This window comes from Protomyctophum bolini, assembly GCF_963924005.1.
Source record: "Protomyctophum bolini genome assembly, chromosome: 6".
Lineage (NCBI taxonomy): Eukaryota > Metazoa > Chordata > Actinopteri > Myctophiformes > Myctophidae > Protomyctophum > Protomyctophum bolini.
Genome location: NC_137867.1, coordinates 14,541,211 through 14,561,487, shown reverse-complemented (window position 1 = coordinate 14,561,487; position 20,277 = coordinate 14,541,211). Strand labels below are relative to the sequence as shown.

Here is a 20,277-nt window from a genome sequence, read left to right as displayed (position 1 = left end):
CATTTTGGGCCCGAGAAGAAACCAGCGAATCAAAATAAGACTTCCGATAGTAGACTTCAAAGTAAAAGACGCACCAAAAGGGCCACCGACAAACTTTTGGGTTGAAAAGGTCAGGTCAAGGTCATAATCACTGGCAAGAGAATGGATGGACGGTCATTGGCGGATTTTCATGAAACTTGGTGTGATGTGAAAAATCATGGATCTTGGAATCTACATATGGGAACGATGGATCAGACTTTAGACGTCTTGTTACACACACACACACACACACACACACACACACACACACACAACTACCTTAACCTGCAAAGCCACGAGGTGAAATAAAATATTAAAGATTTTATTTTGATAGCAGGATCAATTCTTTCTAACGTCGGTAGCTCTATGTGGTCAGCTGTGGCTGAGCTGACGCAGTTCCAGCACGTAATGGGACCATAACATGAGGGGTGACAGCTATTGGGATTAATTATTTGTGACAATTTCAGATCTGTTCGGTTTTTAGGCAATGGCTTCGAGTTCCCGCTGGTACTATATGTGCATATCGCTTGTCCTTTTGGCTCCCGCTTTCCTGTCAGGGCTGCTGGTTACGGGCGAACAGGCAGCGCTGGTGGAGGTTTTTCTGGAGGAGCGGAGAGACGTAAACACTGTGCTGCAAGGAGAGGTGGTCGAGGCGACCTGGGGCAGCATCTCCGGCAATAACGAAAAGCTACATGATCTGATTCTGGTCAGTGCTGCTGTTTTAACATCTTTCACAAACCGTGTGCCCTCAGTTATTACAAAATCACGAGCCCTATAGTCGTTTGACCTCCTTATGATGGTATTTTGAATACCTTGAAGCTATCTTATTTAGCTTAGTCGATTATAGTCTCTCAGGAATTACATTTTGTCACCAAGAGTGTCAATGTCCTGCTATGATCAGGTGCAGGATGAGGAGACCCAGGTGAGAAGAGGGAACGATGAAGATGCACCCAAAGACCAGGAGCCGTGGATTGGTGTGGTGCCCGTTAAGATGGAGGAAAGTCAAGTTTCTACCAGGAACCAGGAGTCATTTGCTGCTACTGTGGTAAATAAAGTGAGTGTTTATTTTGAATCATAAATGTTTTCTGTAAAGCCCCCGACTGTTCGTAGTAAGGTCCCTAAAGTGTATAAGTCACTGCTCAGCCCGTTTCGTTTCTCTTTGCCAGATGCAACGAGCGTTGGTCCTGGGGGCCTCTGCATTGATCATTCTGGCCCTCAACCAAAACACTGTCAGTGAGGTATGTAAACACATACCTAAGTAATTACAGAATTACTTCAATTACACCAATCTGAATTGTGTGTAGCCAAAATGTCACACTGTTACATAATTGCCGGTCTTCAGCCAGTTGAATGAACTTCTTGACTATTTCAGATGGATCTGTCCCAAGTTCTGTCCAAGCCAATCATTGTCATCCAGACATCCGAGAATGTCACCAAGCTTATTGGTGCCCTCCTCAGGTACAACATGTGTACTTAGCAAACACAATCTATCCAAATACCATTTAATGGCATTGTTAAACCATGAATGGACCTTGAGTGGCACTGAGTGACTCGATTTTTGCACAGAGGTCTTCATGCAACTGCCAAAGTCACATACAAGACCCTTCTACAGGACAACCTGGTGAGAAATTATGTTTTTGCTATAAGATGGATACTGTTATCAATTATTGACCAAAGGATGCTACTGTACAACTGGTTTCTGTGTACTCTTTTAGGGGGCCACCCTGACATTGTGGTCCACTTGCGGTCGCTCCAGAGGTGGTCTGTATGGTGAATGGCAGGGGGTCATCTGTACAGGAGAGACCAACTCTCAGGTCCAGGTGAGGTTGTGGCAGATCTCCATATAGAATCAACGATGTTGACAAGCCTACCATGGATTTGCACTGTTGAACCAAATGAGACTCAAACATAATCATTCTAAAGAATTTAGAAAGGATAATCAACATTTTCATCATATTCTTACTTTTAAACAAATATTGTGAAAGCCCTTGACTCTGGTGCATTTCCAGAAGTATCTGCAGCAACTTTGGAACACAGTTCTCCTGGTGGCTCTGATCCTCAGTACTGGGGTCATAGTTCAAGCCCGCTGGCAGTATCAAGATAATCATCTTAATGATGATTTGGAGGTACATGTATAATAATTAATAAAATTATAAAAATAATTGGCTTAGCGTTTCTCTTGATTTGCCCTCTTTTAATTTTAATAGTCCAGCTACTATTTTTACATGAATGCACTCACTTTGAACTTGATGCACTCTTAACACCCACCTGGAGCCTAATCAAAATTTGGACGAACACTCACTCATTTGTCCTTTGTTCCACTATTCAGTTACTACCCAAACAGGACATACTGCAGAGGATGTCTTCTCTCAAGACCAAGACATACCATCAGCCCAAGCTGTGGTGTGACCCAGCCCAGCCCATAGAGACTGATGACTGTGCCGTCTGCCTGGAGCCTTTCAACAACAACCAGGTTTGAGCTTCATCAGTCCCAGTAATGGCTGCACGAACCTGCATAGAATAATACCAAGTCCTATAGAAAGGCCTCTGGGATGCCAGATCGGGTGCAGGCTTTAGTTCCGACATACTATTGATCCGAAACCTCAATCCTAACCGCAAGCACGGGAGCAGCGCTCGGACCATCGCATCGCATGTCCCCCCGCTTCGGATCTTCGGTGTGTCGGAAAAGCGTGCGCACCCCGCCAGATCAGGGGTATTCAACTAGATTAGGCCCGGGACCACAATTTGTTTTTTTAAATTATTCCAGGGGCCACAGGCCACCACTTGAATACCCCTGTGATGCTTCACAGGCCATCACTTCTACATTCTGCCACGCTTGTATGACGAGTTCTTTGTAGTTGTTGTGATCATGTTTTGTGTCAGGCCTGCAAACTGAGATGCACAGTTACACAACTAACTGATACTCAATCCATGTGTGTTATATGTTGTATTTCAGTGTCTGCGGGTGCTGCCATGCCACCATGAGTACCACAGGGACTGTGTGGACCCCTGGCTCCTCCGGCAGCACACCTGTCCCCTCTGTAAACGAAGCATATTCAGTAAGTCTGCGATAACAGCGTTCAACTGGGAAAAGAAATACCAATTTATAATATTGTTTTAATGGTTTTTTTACGCCAAATATAAATACATGTTGAATAATATAAGTGTTGTATGGACAAAGGTCTGAAACTCACCATACCCTCCTCTCTTCATCCTCACAAGGCAACCTCTGCAGAGACAGTTAACGGTTGCCACCATTTAGGTAACCTCCTGCAGCAACAGTAGAACGACAATGGGATCAAGTCTTGTGTTGTGTTTGGGGACACTTGGGAAGCTCTTCTCGGACCTAGCCACCACCAGCACTGGATCTGTGGGAGCACTTGTCTTTAAGTTCTCATAGCTGGCGGCCAGACTTTGGGACCTTGCATCTGTGGGCCAACCAATCCTACAGCAGAACTCAACACATCCACAGTGGCTGGCTGTGTAAAAACAATACTATGTACTGTACCAGTACTATTGTTTGGTACTTCTTCTTGGGATTACAATATTATTATTGTAACATTGTGGATCTCGTTTGGCAGGTATGTAATGTGTGTGTGTGACTTAGACCAACGATGTGGTGGTGCCTCAATGGCATGTCATGTCTGTTTACATACAGTATACAGGAGACGAAGGGCAAAACACATTCTAGCACCTGGGTGGCCAATTATGCCCTTTTCAAAAAGGTAAGTGGGTTCTCGTTCAGCTTGTTGGCGTTCAAGAACCAAGTTTGGTCACCCTCGTTCAAGAATGTGTGCTTTGTAACTTAAAATATTCTCTGTACTGGTTTGTTTCTGAATTAGATTCAAAATGGCTATTAACCGGACCCTAGTCAGAAGCCCTTGTTGAGTGAATTGTTTGTGCATGGATGTTCTATTCTTTGACATCCTTAATAACAATAGTCTCTTTGCACATCAGCATTTCTTCTGTAACAGTTGAGGACAGGAGTAGATGAGCAAAGTAACGTTTTAGTTAAAGTATGGTCAATTTCTATTAATTACACGTTCATCAGGTATACTTATCGTGGGACAATGTCAGTCTGGGTCCCCTCTGTGTCCAAATAATAACTAAATATTGAAATATATTTTGTCAATGAATAAGCTAAATAACAGTTGTCATAACTGCCACAGTTGACAGACATGAAAATGGACCTTCAAGTGAAGTGATGACTTATTCATGAATTTACTGGGCAGTGGTGAAACGGCATACCATAAACAGTTTCTTTAAACCAGACTATTTCGTTTAGTCCGCTTAATCCTTCTTTAGAAATGCTAGTGGTTGACAAATGTATTATAAATGTAATATAAATTATATTATTTATATTTGTACACCAGGGGCACGACGAATAAATGATCCGAAAATTGCTTGTATTTCACATCAAAACTATATTATAGTTGATGCCTTTATTTGAAAATTGTGTTGTAGTCCATGTTCTGGATGTAATCATGACAAATGGTTCAAAACTATATTTTCAGGAAAATTGAATGAAAATAAATAAATGGAAGAAAAACAAAGAAATTACCCTACTGTGCAACAGTGGGGGTTGGCAGAAACTGCTCAGTTTGATCTCAACCCTTTTCTCATCTTTCCCAAGTTTCTTTTAATAAGAATCTTGAATAGGAAATCACAAACCTACACCACACTGTTAGCAGAATCAAATGGCATATTGTGAAAATATGTTGAATATGCATCACTACTTAAAATAATGTTTTAGATAATCAAAAAAGCTACTATGCAGTTGGCTTTGACGCAACATAACCTTGATGTCCATCACTTTAGCCAACATCACAATGCTTTGACCAAAAGAATCCTCGAAACAGTCAGTATTACTGTATTTATTTTGTTTTTGTAATAACAAAAAAAATCACAAATATGCTTTTGTTACAAAATGCTCTGTGCATGGCAAAATGTAGAAGCTTTCTTTCCTCATTTGTTTGACATAGGAGGGACCTCTCTGTGCTTCCAAACATGGGAACACACGACTATGCTAGTGAGATGTTATGTTAATGTAGCAACTTATGCCTGATTTATACCTAGCGCCATGTAGCGCACCAAAAATGTACAAGCTCAACGCAAGTCTAGATTGGTTACTCTTGGTGCACAACACCTGTGCACAACGCAGTGCGTATAAATCACCTATTACTTTGTATAGGATTTTACTGAGGCTGGTGGAGACCGGGTGAGTAAGATGTAGACAAAATCCAAACACGCAATTGAAAAACAACTTCCACACATGGTACTCTGAAGAGTAGGGGGATATCACACACTCCAAAAACGTAAAAAAGAAAAGAAAAACACTATTCTCACCCAGCCTCTGATGTTTGAAATAGCATTACCAGGAGTCCAGGACATGGAGTTTCAAAGCGGTACCCTATGACTCTTCCTTTTATTCCTATGTTGTTGTTCATATAATGATAATGTCAAAGAAACCGTCAGTTTCCTCAAAATGGACCTTCATAATAAACAGATTTGTTACTTGGCAACATAAAGCTCTTGTCATGTCTTTCTCCTTGTCGCTGACTTGGTGGGTATATTTTCTTTCTTAAAGCTACAATCCATAACTTATATGTCCTGGACTGGTGGAGAGAGGAAATTTCAACGGTAACACCCATGACTCAACTCAGGGTCTCCCACATGGGACACCAAAAAACTATAGCTCAGTCAAGAAGCCCCATTTGGGCAAGGGAGTTACTGGGCTTCAGGCAGGGCAACTTGCCAACCAGTAGGTCACTGTGTCCTGACTCCTACCAAACAGCAGGGTCTACATTTCTCAATGAAAAGGGAGACGATCTACAACCACTGCAGATGTGCCAGTTCTATTGTATCAACATACTCTACCATACAGATTGGTCAAAATAAAGATTCGTTCATTAAAAAAAAGTCCTGGACTGCAGCTGTGAAGGACAATGAAAGAAAAATCTAACTTGTGCGCAGATATCGACTATTATCAGGACTATAGCACGATGTTGGGGAGACTTGAAGAGGGTCCTGTTCTGACTGAAAGCCACAGCCATAAAATGTAGCTCTTCAGGATACCTCAGTCTTGACCTCTTGCTTCAGTGTTTGGCCACAGCCCCAGTCTGCGTTTCCTGTACCGGACGTGCGGTTTCGTCGTGCTCCAGGCTGCCCGTCATACGAGTGCAGTTCAGGAGGGGATCATGCCCTTGTTCCTTTTGCGGTCGGCCATGGAGCGGCGGTTGTGGTTGCCGCCTCGGCCCTTATTGACCTCCTTCTTCCGTCTGTCCTGTAAGGTCTCCTGGGTCTGACCCTGGCCCTTTGGCTTGCCCGCCACGTCTCTGGGAGGCGCTGCAGGCCGGTATCTGGAAGAACAGGAAGGATATGGGGAAAAATAAAGATGGATGGATTGGATTTCTAACAGTGCACAGGTTTTGGCTCTCTTGGTATGAAAGTAACAGTGAGTCAAGACAGTGCATTGCAGGAGTGTGTGTGTGTGTGTGCCGTCTTTACCCTCTCCTCTGCTGCATGGCAGATCTTCTAGCTTCAGCCCTCTCCCTCAGCAGGGCTGGGTCCTGTATAAACTGGTCCTTGTTCACTGCATTGCTCTGCAGATGAAATGAGAACACAAATATATATCTGCATATAGGGCAGGGCGTATGGACTGAAAATCAGGAGACACACACACACTGGCATGGCTTCATGGAAGAAAAGAGTTATGTCTCATAATGCACCTTCAAACTATCGATATCGATATAAACAGTTTCACCCTCGTTTGAAAATAACGACATCGATATAACTTAAAAAGTCGATATACCGCCCGCCCAGCCCCATCTGCATGTGAAGACCACATGCCTTTGCATCTCTGACTGTTACCTCCTCAGCCTCTTCCTCATCTTCATCCTCTTCATCCTCCAGAGCTGCTCTGCCTACTGTTCGTAGTATCTGTGGGACAGTGAATGGCCTGCAGGGAGACAGAAAGGCACAAGGGAGGCAGAATTGCTAAGATCTTTTGCTATAATGATATTACATTTACAACTTCAAGTATACTGTACGTAAATACTGTCAAATTGCAGTGGCAACTTACTATAAATCAAAAACATGTCAAATGTATACAGTGATAACAAATGCCTAACAGATAATACAAAGATCCAAGACTGTTGAGGTTTTAGTAATTTTATAAATGTTTCTTGAGTCAGAGTAAATGAGGAACCAGTCAAAACCACTGCTACACAACCTTCGGTTCAGCAGGCTGTCTCCATCCAGGTCGTTTGCCCCCACTTGGTTGAGGTCGTAGGTGTCGTCGTAGTCGTCGTCATAGTCGTCTAGGCCGTAATCGGCTGGTGTACGCCCCGGTTCGATCACGATCTCGTCCACTACTGTCTCGTAGGCGTGGTAGCGGGCCCTCTGGTCCTCGATGTGCTGCTTGTCATTCAATAGGTCTCGAGCACTTTCCCCTTTCCTGTGGGATCAAACATGTAGTGCAGAGATCACATTTAATTCCACTAACAGAATTAGTGCAGACTTACGGCCTATGTTTCATTTATATGGATTGACTGAAACCGGCACGTCATTATAAGACGTGTTGGCAAGTTAAAAGTAGCCTACAACTATATTTTAGAATAAAAGAAGGCATAGCACATTCATTTCTATATTATAAAATTATCTTTAATTAATATTTAACATAATCGATTGACTTTTCTGTATATGGGTGTTTTTTTTGTTTAATTTAATGAATGTCAATACTTGTTTTATAGATGATATATTGTTCCACCTCATACAGTATGAAAACTAGACAGACATTTCCCCTGCAAATGTACTGTATGTGTACTTAAGCCTCAGTTGCCAGAATGCTTTATCTGCAAGCAGGACTCTGGCATTGCATGGATTGTTTGATTTTCAAGGAAGTCACTTGATTGAGAGTGGTTTCTATTCATTTCAGTACGGTCTGAAAATCTACTGACAAGTTGAAACTTTAATCCGTTATCTCATCATTGCATAATGTATTTTAACCCCCAGTTTGATAAGAATTCTAGCCAAAATTGTCTATGGAGAAAAGACTGTTTTACCAAAGCCATTAACCATGGGTTATGCATGTTGTCCCTAATTGTATGCATGTCAAATGTTCAAAAAAAAAAATCTAAAATCTAAAATAGCTGATATACAAGGCCACAACATGAGCTAGTAGATCAGCTATTTTGTATAACACTGAATTTGGTGCCATAGAATAAAACGGGGCTTAACTCATTTACTACCAACATTGATTCATGTATGTAAATGGTGCATTTACTGTATGTGTGCACTTACTGTATATAGCGCTTTTATCCAAGGTGCTTTACATAGATTGTGTGAATGCACACATTCATACACCGATGGCGGCGGAAACCAGGCAAGGCACCAGCCAGCACATCAGGAGCAATTAGGGGGTTCAGTGTCTTGCTCAAGGACACTTTGACACTAACTTTGGGGGAGCCCAGGTTCGAACTGGCAACCTTGCGGTTACCATCCATCCAGCCACTCTACCCCTGAGCCATTACTCACTACCTCCGGATGCAGCCAGGACTTTTATTTTGAAGACCCCAAAATGAACCGGAAGCAAAATCACTTGAAGCTAATGTGGCTACCATCTTTTTAGAAGATATCAGAAGCGTTAATAATATTGTAACAGCGAGGTAGCAAACATTTAGTAATGAGCCACTAACATTGACATTCTGTTCAATAAAGGTTTTACAATGAGGGGATACAATGAGGGTGGATGAGGGGGTCATCATTTCATTGAGGGACCACAGATGAACCGAGCATTACCTAGCGACGGGTAGTACGCTGCTAGATGGTGGATTATCAGCGAGACCATTCTGAATCAATAAAAAACTAAAAAGACGTTAAAGACGTGGCCACAGAAGGCAAAGCTTCATGCAGATGCCAGTGCTGGGTTAGAATGGAAATCCAGGCCATGAACAAGTCCCATTCACTCACCTTCTGCCCTTCCAGATGCGTGACATGTCCACTTGGTCTCTGTGGAAGACATCAAACTCGTCGTCGTCAAACACATTGGACCTGTCAGTAAGCACGGTGGGAGGCTCCTGCTTCACTGGCCTGGGGAGACAGGGAGGGAAACCAGTCAAATACAGCTACAGCAGTGCCACTGCCATCCATTTTCCATTACGTCAGAAATCAGTCCTTTCCACCCTGAAATGTCTACCTCGTATGAAATGGAAGAGATAAATGTTACTACCACAGCTAACCCAAGAAAGAAAAGAGCAGTGAAGCTGGCTATTTTCACATTTTGTCCCACAACAAAGGACTTTTTGGTTATTGATACCTGGGCATGGTGCGGTCCAGTTTGTCCAGGCCGGGTGACAGGTTGCCTTCTAGGATGTTGTTGATGACCAGCTCAGTATTATAGTCGTACTCATGCAGACAGGCCAGTAGGAAACCCTCTCCCAGGTCAGGCAGCAAGTCCCTGATACACGTCAGCAGAGACTCCAGCTCCCCAGCACTCAATGAACACACTGCACCCTGGACCACACACAAACCAGTTCAAGTAGCAGGGTAGAAGTAATTAAAGTCAAGGGCCAAGCCACCCGCTAACCATGTCATTATATGAAAAGTTGAGCCCGACTGATATATATCGGCCATTATCTGGTATCCCTATTTTTGGCATGTGATTATGAGACAATTTTCAAAATGCTAAATCTTTCAAAAACAAATAGCCAATCTACAAGCTCACAACGCGTTGGGACACATCGAGAGCTTGTAGATAAGTAATTTGTTTAGATCTGTTTTTAATTTCTTCAAATTAATTTGAAACTTTTGGTCAAAACATTGGTTAATCAATCAGTGGCCTACGGCTCTTCAAAGTCACGATCAGACAAAAAAAAGGCTCTGGCTTCGGTCAGGCTCTAATAAAAATGATTATATCTCTGCTGTCCGGATGAAACAAACTCCAAAATGTTCATTTTTCAGGAAATGAAGAAAACCTTATATTTTGAAAACAAAGCTATACTGCCTCATCAAAGTTGATGTTGTGACTTTATAGTCCAATGGAGTTTTGTCCCAAGCACTTTTTACTACTTTTCATTGGTTCGATATTTTCGAAACAACACACAGATGTAAAGGGTGTTCAACAGCACTGATTCATGCAAAAACATCTAAAATCTCAAAAATGGAGTTAAGCGGTTTCCTCCCAACAGCAACGATATTATGTATGCCACAATCCAATCAGTTAAAATCGGAATAACAATAACAGGAGGACTAACATTGTTTCCCTTGTAGGGCATGTTCAGCATGGCCTCTGCCCCCCTGGGACTCTCCCCACCCTCCCCCGCTTCTCTGACCCCTGGTGGTGACTCCCCGCCACGCCATGCCACGTCCCCGCCCACTGCCCCCTGTGCAGCTGCAGAGGTCTTGGGCCGAGCTTGGCTATGAGGTCTCCTCCGGCCCGTGCTGTCCCAGGCACTCTGCACTCCTTGCAGCAGGTATGACGTCCTGGTCTCGTCTCTAAAAGGGAACCAGGGGCACCATTAGAGGGAATGCAGGCCCAAACCGTAGACAGTATTTTAAATGGAAAAATACATAGCCTTTACTTTTAGAAAATGGGATAATCCCATGAGTCTGAAATGTGTGAAGGGAATAGTTCACCTATAAATGACTCAACCCCTTGAATTCATGGAGATTCTTTGTGTCACATTCCTCCTACACCTTGGATTACAGAGTTGTTTTTTTGTTAATTATTGCCCTGGCCTCACATTTACTTAAATTAATCAAATGTTGGAATATTGGACCAGGAATGCAACAAAAACAACAAAATCACCATGAATTCAAGGCTTCATGGGTAGAGTAATCGACAGAACATAAGTTGTCCTTTTAGAAAACCCCTTGTTTTGTTTCCTTTTAAATGTGTAGGCTGTTATAAATGTTATAAATGTAGCCTATCAAGTCTACTGACAACTATCATCTCATTGTACGTGCACGTGCACGTGAGAGAGGGGAGATAGAAAAAGAGACAGCGAATGAGAGAAAGGGGTAGAGTGAAATTAAATTATAAACAAGTGAGTGTATTATTCAACTGTATCATGCTCTACGTATTTGGGAAAACACAAAACAGCCTCCATGTCACTTGGTGAAAGAAAATGTCAGTCCAGTCTGTATTTTGTGAAATGAATCGCATAGGCAGGCTATAGTTGTACAACTAGAACCTGACAACAGCAGCTGTCATTTTAAACAGCATAACACTAGTCTCTGATGCTGTTGTATTACACAACACACCTCTGAACCGTTAACTTTATTTTTTGGTTAATCAAAAAACAATGACCAACATTGGCTCAATTCATTCATGTCTATTCGATTTTCTCGATTCAAAGAGAAAGTATTTCTAATATAACCAAACGGAAACACAAGTACTAAAACGGACTCTATAGCTTCTAGTTACATGAGAGGTAACGCCTGCTGTAGAAGGCTGATGTCGTCTGCGACGGGGAATTGGTCATCATAGTCTGACAAGAACCTGAGAGGAAAACAACATACACATGATTACCGGTAATACACTCAATAAATCAATCAATCTGTCACCTATCCTAGAGCAGACGGTCATGAAGATAATCGTTCGGTTCATTGGTCTACACTCCCTTGTGGCATTTCTCACTGTACACAATGACATGTTTAAGAATTTAACCCATCCTAGTATCAGGAGCAGTGGCCAGCTACAGAGGGCAGCAGTTTGGGGTTAAATCAGTGTATTGCTCAGACACCTCGACACAGGGCACTAACATTCTGTTTCCCAGGCAGCCTCTCAGATACAGCCATCACGATATCCATGTTTAACCTTAGAACACTGAACCCAACTTTTGTCACACCATCATATTTTACCCGATGTAATATAGTACAGCAATACATGGCAAATTGAGGTACTACCCAAGGACCCACCTACCTCAGACACCAGCAACATTATTAAAATCACAAACATTATTCTCCGGGTGAAAATCACCCGGGTTTAGTGTTCTAGGGTTAAGGCTGTCCCCTATTGAGCATTGAAATGCTACTGTACATTGCCAACTTGAATGAAATTAGACTATTCCTCATTAACCCATTCTGACCCGAGATCAGATTCAAAAAATGTCTTCTACATCCTGACAGTTTTCTGAAAAAGCTATGTTTCTATGTCAGTCGTTCTTCGATGTTTCAAAAATAGTAGACCTACAAGCTCGTAGCGCGCCACCGGAGCTTGTAGATCTGCTATTTTTCAATGGCTAAAGCATAACATAATGCTAACACCAAAATGGGTTAAGGGGGTCAACCGTAAGTCTGAGGACCCATGAGGGATCCAGTACACTGTGAAAACGACGGTCTCTTGGACCATTGAATGTACCTCTTCTCAGGTAGAAAAGATGTGAAATGTTGTAGGAGCTCCTCTGCAAATGTTTGGATGTTTTCACCCCTGCAAGGCAAGAAAAATCAGCGTTAGGGTGTGTCACAGTAGAGAAAAAATGCTGCATGCTAAACTTGTCTTATAACAGTAGTGGAGTCTTACCCCTCCAGGATGGGCTGGAGGCAAGTGTGTTGCAGCAGTAAGTGCGCCATCTCCACCATCTTGCGGCCAGAGTGGGACACCCGCTTCCACAAGTCCTCCTGGAGACTAGAGGAGGAGGGTCATTCATTAAGACTGCTAAACAACCCAGTAACCCAGCGGTATGGCCTGGATTCAGTCCTCACAACTACAGTACTGCATCATCAGCCATATTTCAAATGTCCAGGTAATTATTTAGTTTTGCATGACTGGGAAAGTTCAGCCTGAAAACAAAAGCAGGCATAAGAGAAAAAAGGGGGGGGGGGGGGGGAAGAAAGAAAGAACAATCCAACGATTAGATTTACCCACCTTTTATCGTCAAAGTTCCTCTTTCTCAGTGCCTTCTCAAGTTCAGGTATGGCGGTCTCATAAAACGAGGCCAGTCTACAATTCAAAGAAACAAGAATATTAATTATTAGTGTGGTTACCCCGTAGGGCAACACACTATAGTACTTGTTGTTCATTAATCGATTAAGTGATTCACATTAACCCATTTGGACCTGAGGACGATTCTACAAATGCCTTCTAAAAGTTTTCGGTCTCAGTTTTCGGAAAAACCCATGTTTCTATGTCAGTGGTGCTCAAACATTTTCATGTCAACGAACTCCAGAAATATATGTAATTGGCCGCCGACCTCTATCTGAAAATATATCGTTCCAGCCGAGACCCCCCAGAAGCAAAGATTTGAGTTAAAAACGTTCGCTCTTAAAGAATATATATAAAGATTTGCGCCACATTTTCACGATAATATTTTTTTTGCAGACCTACAAGCTCGTAGCGCGGCACTAGATCTGCTATTTTTCCATTAGCTAAAGTAATCCTTCAAAACACCAAAAGGGGTTAAGGAGGTGCTCTGCTGTGAGGGGGTACCTGGTGAGGAAGCCGTGGGAGTGGAAGGCGGCACAGGCAGCGGGGAAGATATCCAGGAAGGAGTGTATGGTGGTGGTGGAGTCACACAGGTACAACACCAGGTCCGCCAGGTCCTGAGAGCGACACACAAACAAGCATGTTTCAACTGCACTGTTCCATATCTACCCTGAAAACACCTCACCTATCCAAGCTTTTGAACGAGTTATTGACGAGACGTGGATATATTAACAAATATTACATGTAGCAATGAATGGAGTGTGTACACAGCCAGGTGTGCATGTTTGTGTGCGTGTGTCTGAGCGAGTGAGTTAGTGAATGAGTGACTGACTGACTGACTGAGCGTGCGAGTGCGTGTACCAGACCTGCTGACTCATGGTCATTGCAGTGGGGCGGCTGTGTGCATTCAGCTTCAGCGGTTCCATGGCTATGGCTTCTTCACACTGGAGACCACACTTATCTAAGATGGTATCAAATATCTATACAGAGACCAGAGGAAAAGACAAAGAGAGATAGAGATTGCGTGAAGTCAGGAAAGTAAATGAGTATAGATTAAAGACGTACAAGATCTTTTCTCCTTTATGGACTGACGGGCTTGGTTTGGAAAATAGCTATTGTGTCTTTCTCTCCCTTACCTGTAAAATTGAGGGCACCGTCTCATCCAAGTCGACATAGTAACTGGGTTGCTGGGTAAAGATGTTCTCTAAAAAAGGATAACACAAGGAAGTGCAATACCTTTACAATCCAGTTTATTATGTTTTCAGCAACGCAATTGTGAAATTGTAATGGGGCTCTGTACTGTAAGTCTGTATGTCACTCTGTTCACAAATTACTCATTGCATTGTATCATTATCAAACCACAGTATCTCTAACTCCAGTTACTCTATCTTCTAGTAGGTGTCCGAAGAGTGAAACGGGTCAAGATGGGCAACTCTACAGTAAGTTGCCCTTGTTCTTTAGGATTTGTGTCCTTAACAGCTTACCTATCATCTTATGCAGCAGCTGGGCGTTTCCCTTCCCAAAGAGAACACACAGGTCCAGGATCTTGGGAATGTCAAAGAGGTAGTTCTCGTAGATGATCTCTCCGAATACAGTCGGGGTTAGAAAATTCTCCTGAAGGGAGAGAAACCAGTTGTTCAAGATCACATCTCTGTCCAGTGACAAAATACCTCAATAGAACATTAAAAAAAATGTTTTTGTAATTGGGTTGACAATATATTTTGAAATCTGGGCAGTGAAAAAGCAGCAAAACACCTAATCTAAGTACACATGATCTTGTGAGTCATGTTTCAAACAGCTTTTTGATATCCCATACTCAGTTTTTCGACTGGATTCCACTTAGGGAAGGGCCTATTTTCCTTCTTTTTTTTTTTATGAAAATGAAAAAATATATATCACACTCGTGTCATGTGAAGTGGGGGGGCTCTCTTTCCATCATACATCACTAACATCACATTTCATGCTCAGCCAATCAAATCATCACAAATGTAATTCCAGCCAATCACTTTTGGCATCTTCACTTTTCTGCCCTCACTTTTTATCCTCGATATGTACTTTGCTCAGCCAATCAAATCATTATGTTTCTGTTCACACAAACAGACAAAACTGGGCATAGGAAAAAATGTCATGAACAGAAAATCCAATCAAGCCCAAATTTGAATCACATTGAGAGGTCTCTATAAGAGTGAACCTCAAAAAGATTTTGCTCGCCTGCAGCTACCGTGGTTCCTAGCTGCAGCCTGCAACCCACGACTTACACATCCCTGGGGAAAGGCCACCTGCCCTGGTGAAGACATGCGCTCCGTGAGCACTCTTTTCTAATTTAAGATTGATTCGCAAAAAAACTACTATTTTAAATTCACACACATGCTCTTCAATACAGTTCACCTTTTGAAAGTGAAATGGTCGCACTGTCGAGGCTCTAACCTCTAAAATCCATGTTCAGCCGTTATTCCTACCTTGGACTCCTTGTGTGTGGCCATCCTGAGGAAGGTCATGAAGACAGCTCGGTGGACGCAGCGCTGAGTGTCTGCCACGGCCGGGGTGGAGGGCAGAGAGGCAGGGTCCAGGCCCCGGGGAGCATGATGCAGGTAAGAGTCCAGACATTTCTGCAGAGACTCGTCAAACACCACCTGACAGGATAGGATACACAAATGCCTGATGGTGAGAAAACAGTGCAATAGAATGCTACAGTAACATCAAATCAAACTTTTATATCCCACTATCCAGTAATACATGAATATAACAAACTCCACAAAAGGTAAATGGTGCATTAATTTAGCGACTTTCTCTGTGCAAGGCACCAACCTGCTTATCGGGAGCAGTTATGGGTTATACGACGTTATAAGTGTAACTGATTAATTGCATGGTCAAAACGACTGATATATATTGAGATATTGCAGTACAAGTTTCCACTAGGGTATACCTTACACGTGATTGATGGTGAAGCTGAAGACTTCCTTAAAGAAATAAAGAGTGCATTCTTACTACCCGATTTATTAGCACTTCAACACACCTACATGTTTTTATTCTATGAACTAGCTCGTGCCAACTGTCCTGCGTTGTTGGTCAATAAAAACAGTGTGATTCTTTCATTCAGACTAGAGCGATTGGGAGCAAACTTGGGTTGAAGAATTAAATGCTGAACTTGTCCCACTCGAGTGTCATAAACAAGGTGTGAAAGGCCCTTAACCCAGAGGTAGCCCGGGATCAAACCAGAAACCTACTGATTCCCAAGCAGTCACTGTACCTCCTGAGCCACTGCTGCCCCTCCATCATATCCAATACTCATTAAGCCAGCTAAAAGCCATGATTTAATCCATTTAGACCTGATAACGATTCTACAAAATGTCTTCTAAATCAGTTTTATGAAAACCCCCATGTTTCATGTCAGTGGTGCTCAACCTTTTTCATGTCAAGGAGCCCCAGAATTATCTGTATTTTGCCACCGACCCCCATCTGAAAATATGTAGTTCCAGGGAACCCCCAAGAAGCAAAAAATTGAGTTTAAAAACGTTCGCTCTGGAAGAAGATTTGCGCCACATTTTCATGATTTTTCAAAAATAGCAGATCTACAAGCTCATAGTGCGGCACTCGGTGCCGCGCTTGTTTTTCAATAGCTAAAGTGTAACATAATGCTTGAAACACCAAAAGCTTCCCGCCCAGAATGGGTTAAGTATACAACAACAAAACAGGTGTGAAGGATTTGAACCATAAAGGCAGTATGTGACGGTCCCACACCTGACACCAGAACTTGTCATGGGGCAGTGCTAGCAGCCACTCCAGATCCTCAATGACGAACTTGGCATGTTCGAGAAACTCCTCCACCTGGGCAGGCGAGACGTTCTCTGGCAGGGGCTTGTAAGGCACAAAGAACCTCTCCTCCTTCCTGTCTGGGTGCTGACAAGAAAAATCTGTACATCAATGATTGATTGATCGATTGAAAATGTTATTAACAGATTGCAGAACGGGTACAGTCCAAGGAAGGTACAAGTCAATACAAAAATTGCTAAGAGGATAAAACCAGAAAAGGCACTAAGGGTTTACATCAGGGTCCTCCATTTTCAATACATACAATACATTTCAAAACATTTAAAGACATACAAATATACACATCTATGCAAAATACAAATAAAAATCATTAATAAACAGTTAGGGAAAAGGGAATACGTGAACAGTTTAGTAAAAAAATAAGGGGGGGGGGGGGGGGGGGGGGTAATGACAGTTCTCTTCAGTCACTCACAGTACATGTAAATACTAAATACCAATCAGAGGCAAGCAACAGACTTTTCCTAGTATGAAGGCACAGTGCCAATGTGCAGTGTTTAGATAACAGCCTGTTAGGGCTGACTCACCAGAGCAGGCACGGTCCTCTCCTTTCCCAGCGGTCCACCTGGCTCTGTCACCTGCTGCTCATCCAGTGGCACTCTGGCACACGCCATGTGTCGTCCCCCTCTAGTGGTTTCTGATAAAAGATGGAGCACAAGGTAGTTTGGAGTCTGGAGATCTATTGTATTGAGTTGATTCATCCATTTGTAACTCTTGGCTCCATTACACTCTTAAAGTTAAATGAACACTGAGGAGGATCACAGCGGGATTGTTGGTTGATGGTCGGGATTTTTTTTATTTATGTTTTCATTTTTAAGTAACCACATACATTGGTTTGGTACTAGCCTAGCCTGTACATTTGTTGATTTGTACCATATTATGTAGATTTTAGAAGGAGTCAATGGCATTCAATAATTTACTTTAAAAAAAATATTGCTGCGTGCTTCTGGTTTATGGTGACAGAAAACGTAGGCAGCTGAATGCAACAGACAGTTAACAGATTTAATAAAAATGAATCCAACGATTCTCCCGTGGTGGAGTGACCGATATCCGATCTCAGATTATTTGCAGGGTCATATCTGCCGATATTATACGGATTCATTTATGCTGCCTTCAAAGATTAGAAATACACAAAACAAAAGCGACAGAGCCGGTCACCGGTCACGTTATTATTGCGTCATCAATATCTGTGAAAATAATCTGGATAGTTGAGACCAATCCGATACCGATATGGCATTTTTATGGCCGATTACGATATGCTACGGATTATATCGTGCATCACTAGTTTCTTTTACTCTTCTCTCTCAACTCTGACCTCCTTCACTGTCCATGGGGGTGCATAGCAGGGGCTCAATGTAGTTGTAATCCAGTAATACCAATACGCATGCCAGACGCCTGTGGACACAAACCCTACGACTTAAAAGTATTTCCGTTTTGATGCCCACTCTTCCAAGGTATGGTGCCCACTCTGTGTTGGTGCCCACATTTCCCACTCTTTAAGTGCTCAGTTGTCCTCAGGTGCCCACTGCCCACCCTGTTTTGGTGCCCAAATGTCCCCCTTCTCTTCTCATGATAGCCCCGTTTAGAACCTCACCCTCTACGATCTGAGCTATTTTCTCACCCAAAAGTCTACACTCTTCTGGGTGCCCACATTTGCCTGGGTGCCCACAATTAAGGCCCGGCGGCCGGCGCTCGCCCAGCAGTCTGCCGTCACCCAGGCGGATGCGAGGTCGCTTCTCGCCCTCAGGTAGTCTTACTGGTAGTCTGTAAGATGTATGGTGTATGTTCATATAGTGATATAGCCTGTTTATTACCGGTATGTCTGAGTCCTGTCTCAGCTGTTATTATTTTATCAGGCGAGAAATGGCATATAAAGCGTTTTCTAATTCATACTCTTGTTTTTGTGTTTTCAACTCAGTCCTATAGATTCTGGTAAAAGGTCTTGATTGGCATACACATTTCAATTTGTCTCGATCTGAGGATAGGTGTTGTTCCACTAAAAAAGGCGACTGAAAATATTGTGTATAATTTTGAGAGGACCCTTTAGTTTAGGGTATATCCCCAGGGATCTTTTTGTTTTTAATCCGGCCCCAGGAGAGCATTTTATTGTGACAGTAACGTCGCTACAAAGCTAGCTAGCCAAGCCAATCCATGGGTTGGTTGCACCAGCTGTGAAAACCTGCCACCGGCGGTACTTGTTTAGTTACCGAATACCGACTATATACCTGCCAAATAGAAACGGGTTAACTAAACCGATATAACGTTCTCAGTGGGACATGGCAAATATCATTAGGCAGTTAGCTATAGCTGGGTCAACGACGTATTATGTTCTGGTGACTCTGGTCAGACAGCATAAGTGTAGTCTACACTAAATACCCATACAGTTCGCAGAGGGGCCAACGTGCTAACATTTAAGGCAACAGTGCGCGACACAACTTCAACACAAGTGACAGCTACGGTGGCTAGCAGACCGGTCATTCTCATCATGTCGTTTTAATAACCACATTCAAATTGTATTTATATATTTTCTGTATTAACGTTACAAAATAAAATGACAGACTCACTCACCTTTTACTGTGATTATGTTTGAGCCGTTCCATCAACTCAAGTGACTGACTTATCACCAGTTTAGCAACGTTTACAGTTCATCTGGAAGTGCTCAGGAAGTGTAACAGGATTTTTTTCCAGGAGGACGCATGTGCGGTAAACTAACGTCACCGGTCAGTTTCCCACGGCACCTGTGGAAAGCGTTTGTTTCTCTAACCAGTGTGATCCGGTCTAGAGCCCACCCACTGTGTCCGGTAAATTGACTCATTACATCCATGTACAGTTCCGTATCCGCTTTAGACCGAGACCGGATCTGCAACCCGCAAAGCGAAGATGATCCCAAAATGGGAACGTGAAGTCTGAATGCAATATCTTCCATAATATATATTATGCAAGATAGGATTAGGGTCTAATAGAGGCATAGCAAACCATCCGATTTATGTCTCTCTGGAGTAATATTGATTTATTTTCAGTTGAACAGCAAAATACAGTTTAATATAGAAGCTTGTGATGCCCACTAGTGGCTACAAATGGTAGTGCATCTTAATTAATCTGCATTTTTGTGAATGTACCGGTATTCCCCAATAAAATGAAATTCTATATAAAATAAAGAGGTTAAAAATAAACTGTATGCAACGACTCTCCAAAAACTGAATTTTGCATCAAATTCAAAATTAACGTGCATCACAAATTGCTATTTTTACAGCATCCCCCTTCTATTCCTGAAAAGTTGCAATGCGATAAAGGAAGCCATCGTTCTCACGATAATGGAAATCCAAATATATATAAAAAAAAACAAATTCTGCCTAACGCGCACACACACCCACACACACACACACTCTCTCTCTCTCTCTCTCTAGGCTGATAAATGGGTTCACTTCTAGATTAAGTGGTCTATAAAGAGCTGGAAACGTGAGACCCTGTTACTGAACAAACACTATACAGCAATAATTACAGAA

At 42.6% G+C, this 20,277-nt stretch overlaps 2 protein-coding genes across 4 annotated transcripts; one reads left to right on the top strand and one right to left on the bottom strand.

The window, feature by feature from the left end:
• Positions 1-395: 395 nt before the first annotated feature.
• rnf215 (ring finger protein 215) lies at positions 396-4,270 on the top strand. Of its 2 annotated transcripts, XM_080766201.1 has the most exons (10): positions 396-724; positions 920-1,072; positions 1,185-1,256; positions 1,391-1,476; positions 1,585-1,639; positions 1,734-1,838; positions 2,028-2,144; positions 2,348-2,491; positions 2,975-3,077; positions 3,241-4,270. In XM_080766201.1, exons 1-10 carry the CDS (start codon positions 506-508, stop codon positions 3,261-3,263), a joined length of 1,077 nt encoding a protein of 358 aa, XP_080622327.1. In that variant the 5' UTR covers positions 396-505; the 3' UTR covers positions 3,264-4,270. The 2 variants fall into 2 exon arrangements, with proteins under 2 accessions (XP_080622327.1, XP_080622328.1); XM_080766202.1 differs by lacking the exon at positions 2,028-2,144.
• A 607-nt stretch (positions 4,271-4,877) lies between these two features.
• Positions 4,878-19,455, bottom strand: ascc2 (activating signal cointegrator 1 complex subunit 2). Of its 2 annotated transcripts, none has more exons than XM_080766186.1 (19): positions 19,340-19,455; positions 17,299-17,408; positions 16,685-16,843; positions 15,403-15,576; positions 14,428-14,557; positions 14,080-14,147; positions 13,810-13,923; positions 13,448-13,560; positions 12,887-12,961; positions 12,542-12,646; positions 12,380-12,448; positions 11,444-11,518; positions 10,272-10,512; positions 9,335-9,531; positions 8,989-9,108; positions 7,250-7,474; positions 6,889-6,976; positions 6,526-6,620; positions 4,878-6,377 (listed from the first exon to the last, which is right to left on the bottom strand). In XM_080766186.1, exons 2-19 carry the CDS (start codon positions 17,383-17,385, stop codon positions 6,203-6,205), a joined length of 2,310 nt encoding a protein of 769 aa, XP_080622312.1. In that variant the 5' UTR covers positions 17,386-17,408; positions 19,340-19,455; the 3' UTR covers positions 4,878-6,202. The 2 variants fall into 2 exon arrangements, with proteins under 2 accessions (XP_080622312.1, XP_080622313.1); XM_080766187.1 differs by having other exon boundaries at positions 17,299-17,398; positions 19,328-19,441.
• Between the last annotated feature and the right edge of the window lie 822 nt (positions 19,456-20,277).

Bases quoted from the DNA above. Each gene is read 5' to 3' on its own strand.
- ascc2 (XM_080766186.1), bottom strand. From the start codon at position 17,385: ATGGCGTGTGCCAGAGTGCCACTGGATGAGCAGCAGGTGACAGAGCCA. The intron at 10,513-11,443 runs GTAACTAGAAGC...GTTCCCTTTTAG, and splicing joins CAGCAGGCGTTACCTCTCAT to AGACGAGACCAGGACGTCAT. The intron at 9,532-10,271 runs GTTAGTCCTCCT...TGTGTGGTCCAG, and splicing joins TGCCCTACAAGGGAAACAAT to GGTGCAGTGTGTTCATTGAG.
- rnf215 (XM_080766201.1), top strand. From the start codon at position 506: ATGGCTTCGAGTTCCCGCTGGTACTATATGTGCATATCGCTTGTCCTT. The intron at 2,492-2,974 runs GTTTGAGCTTCA...GTTGTATTTCAG, and splicing joins AGCCTTTCAACAACAACCAG to TGTCTGCGGGTGCTGCCATG. The intron at 3,078-3,240 runs GTAAGTCTGCGA...CATCCTCACAAG, and splicing joins CTGTAAACGAAGCATATTCA to GCAACCTCTGCAGAGACAGT.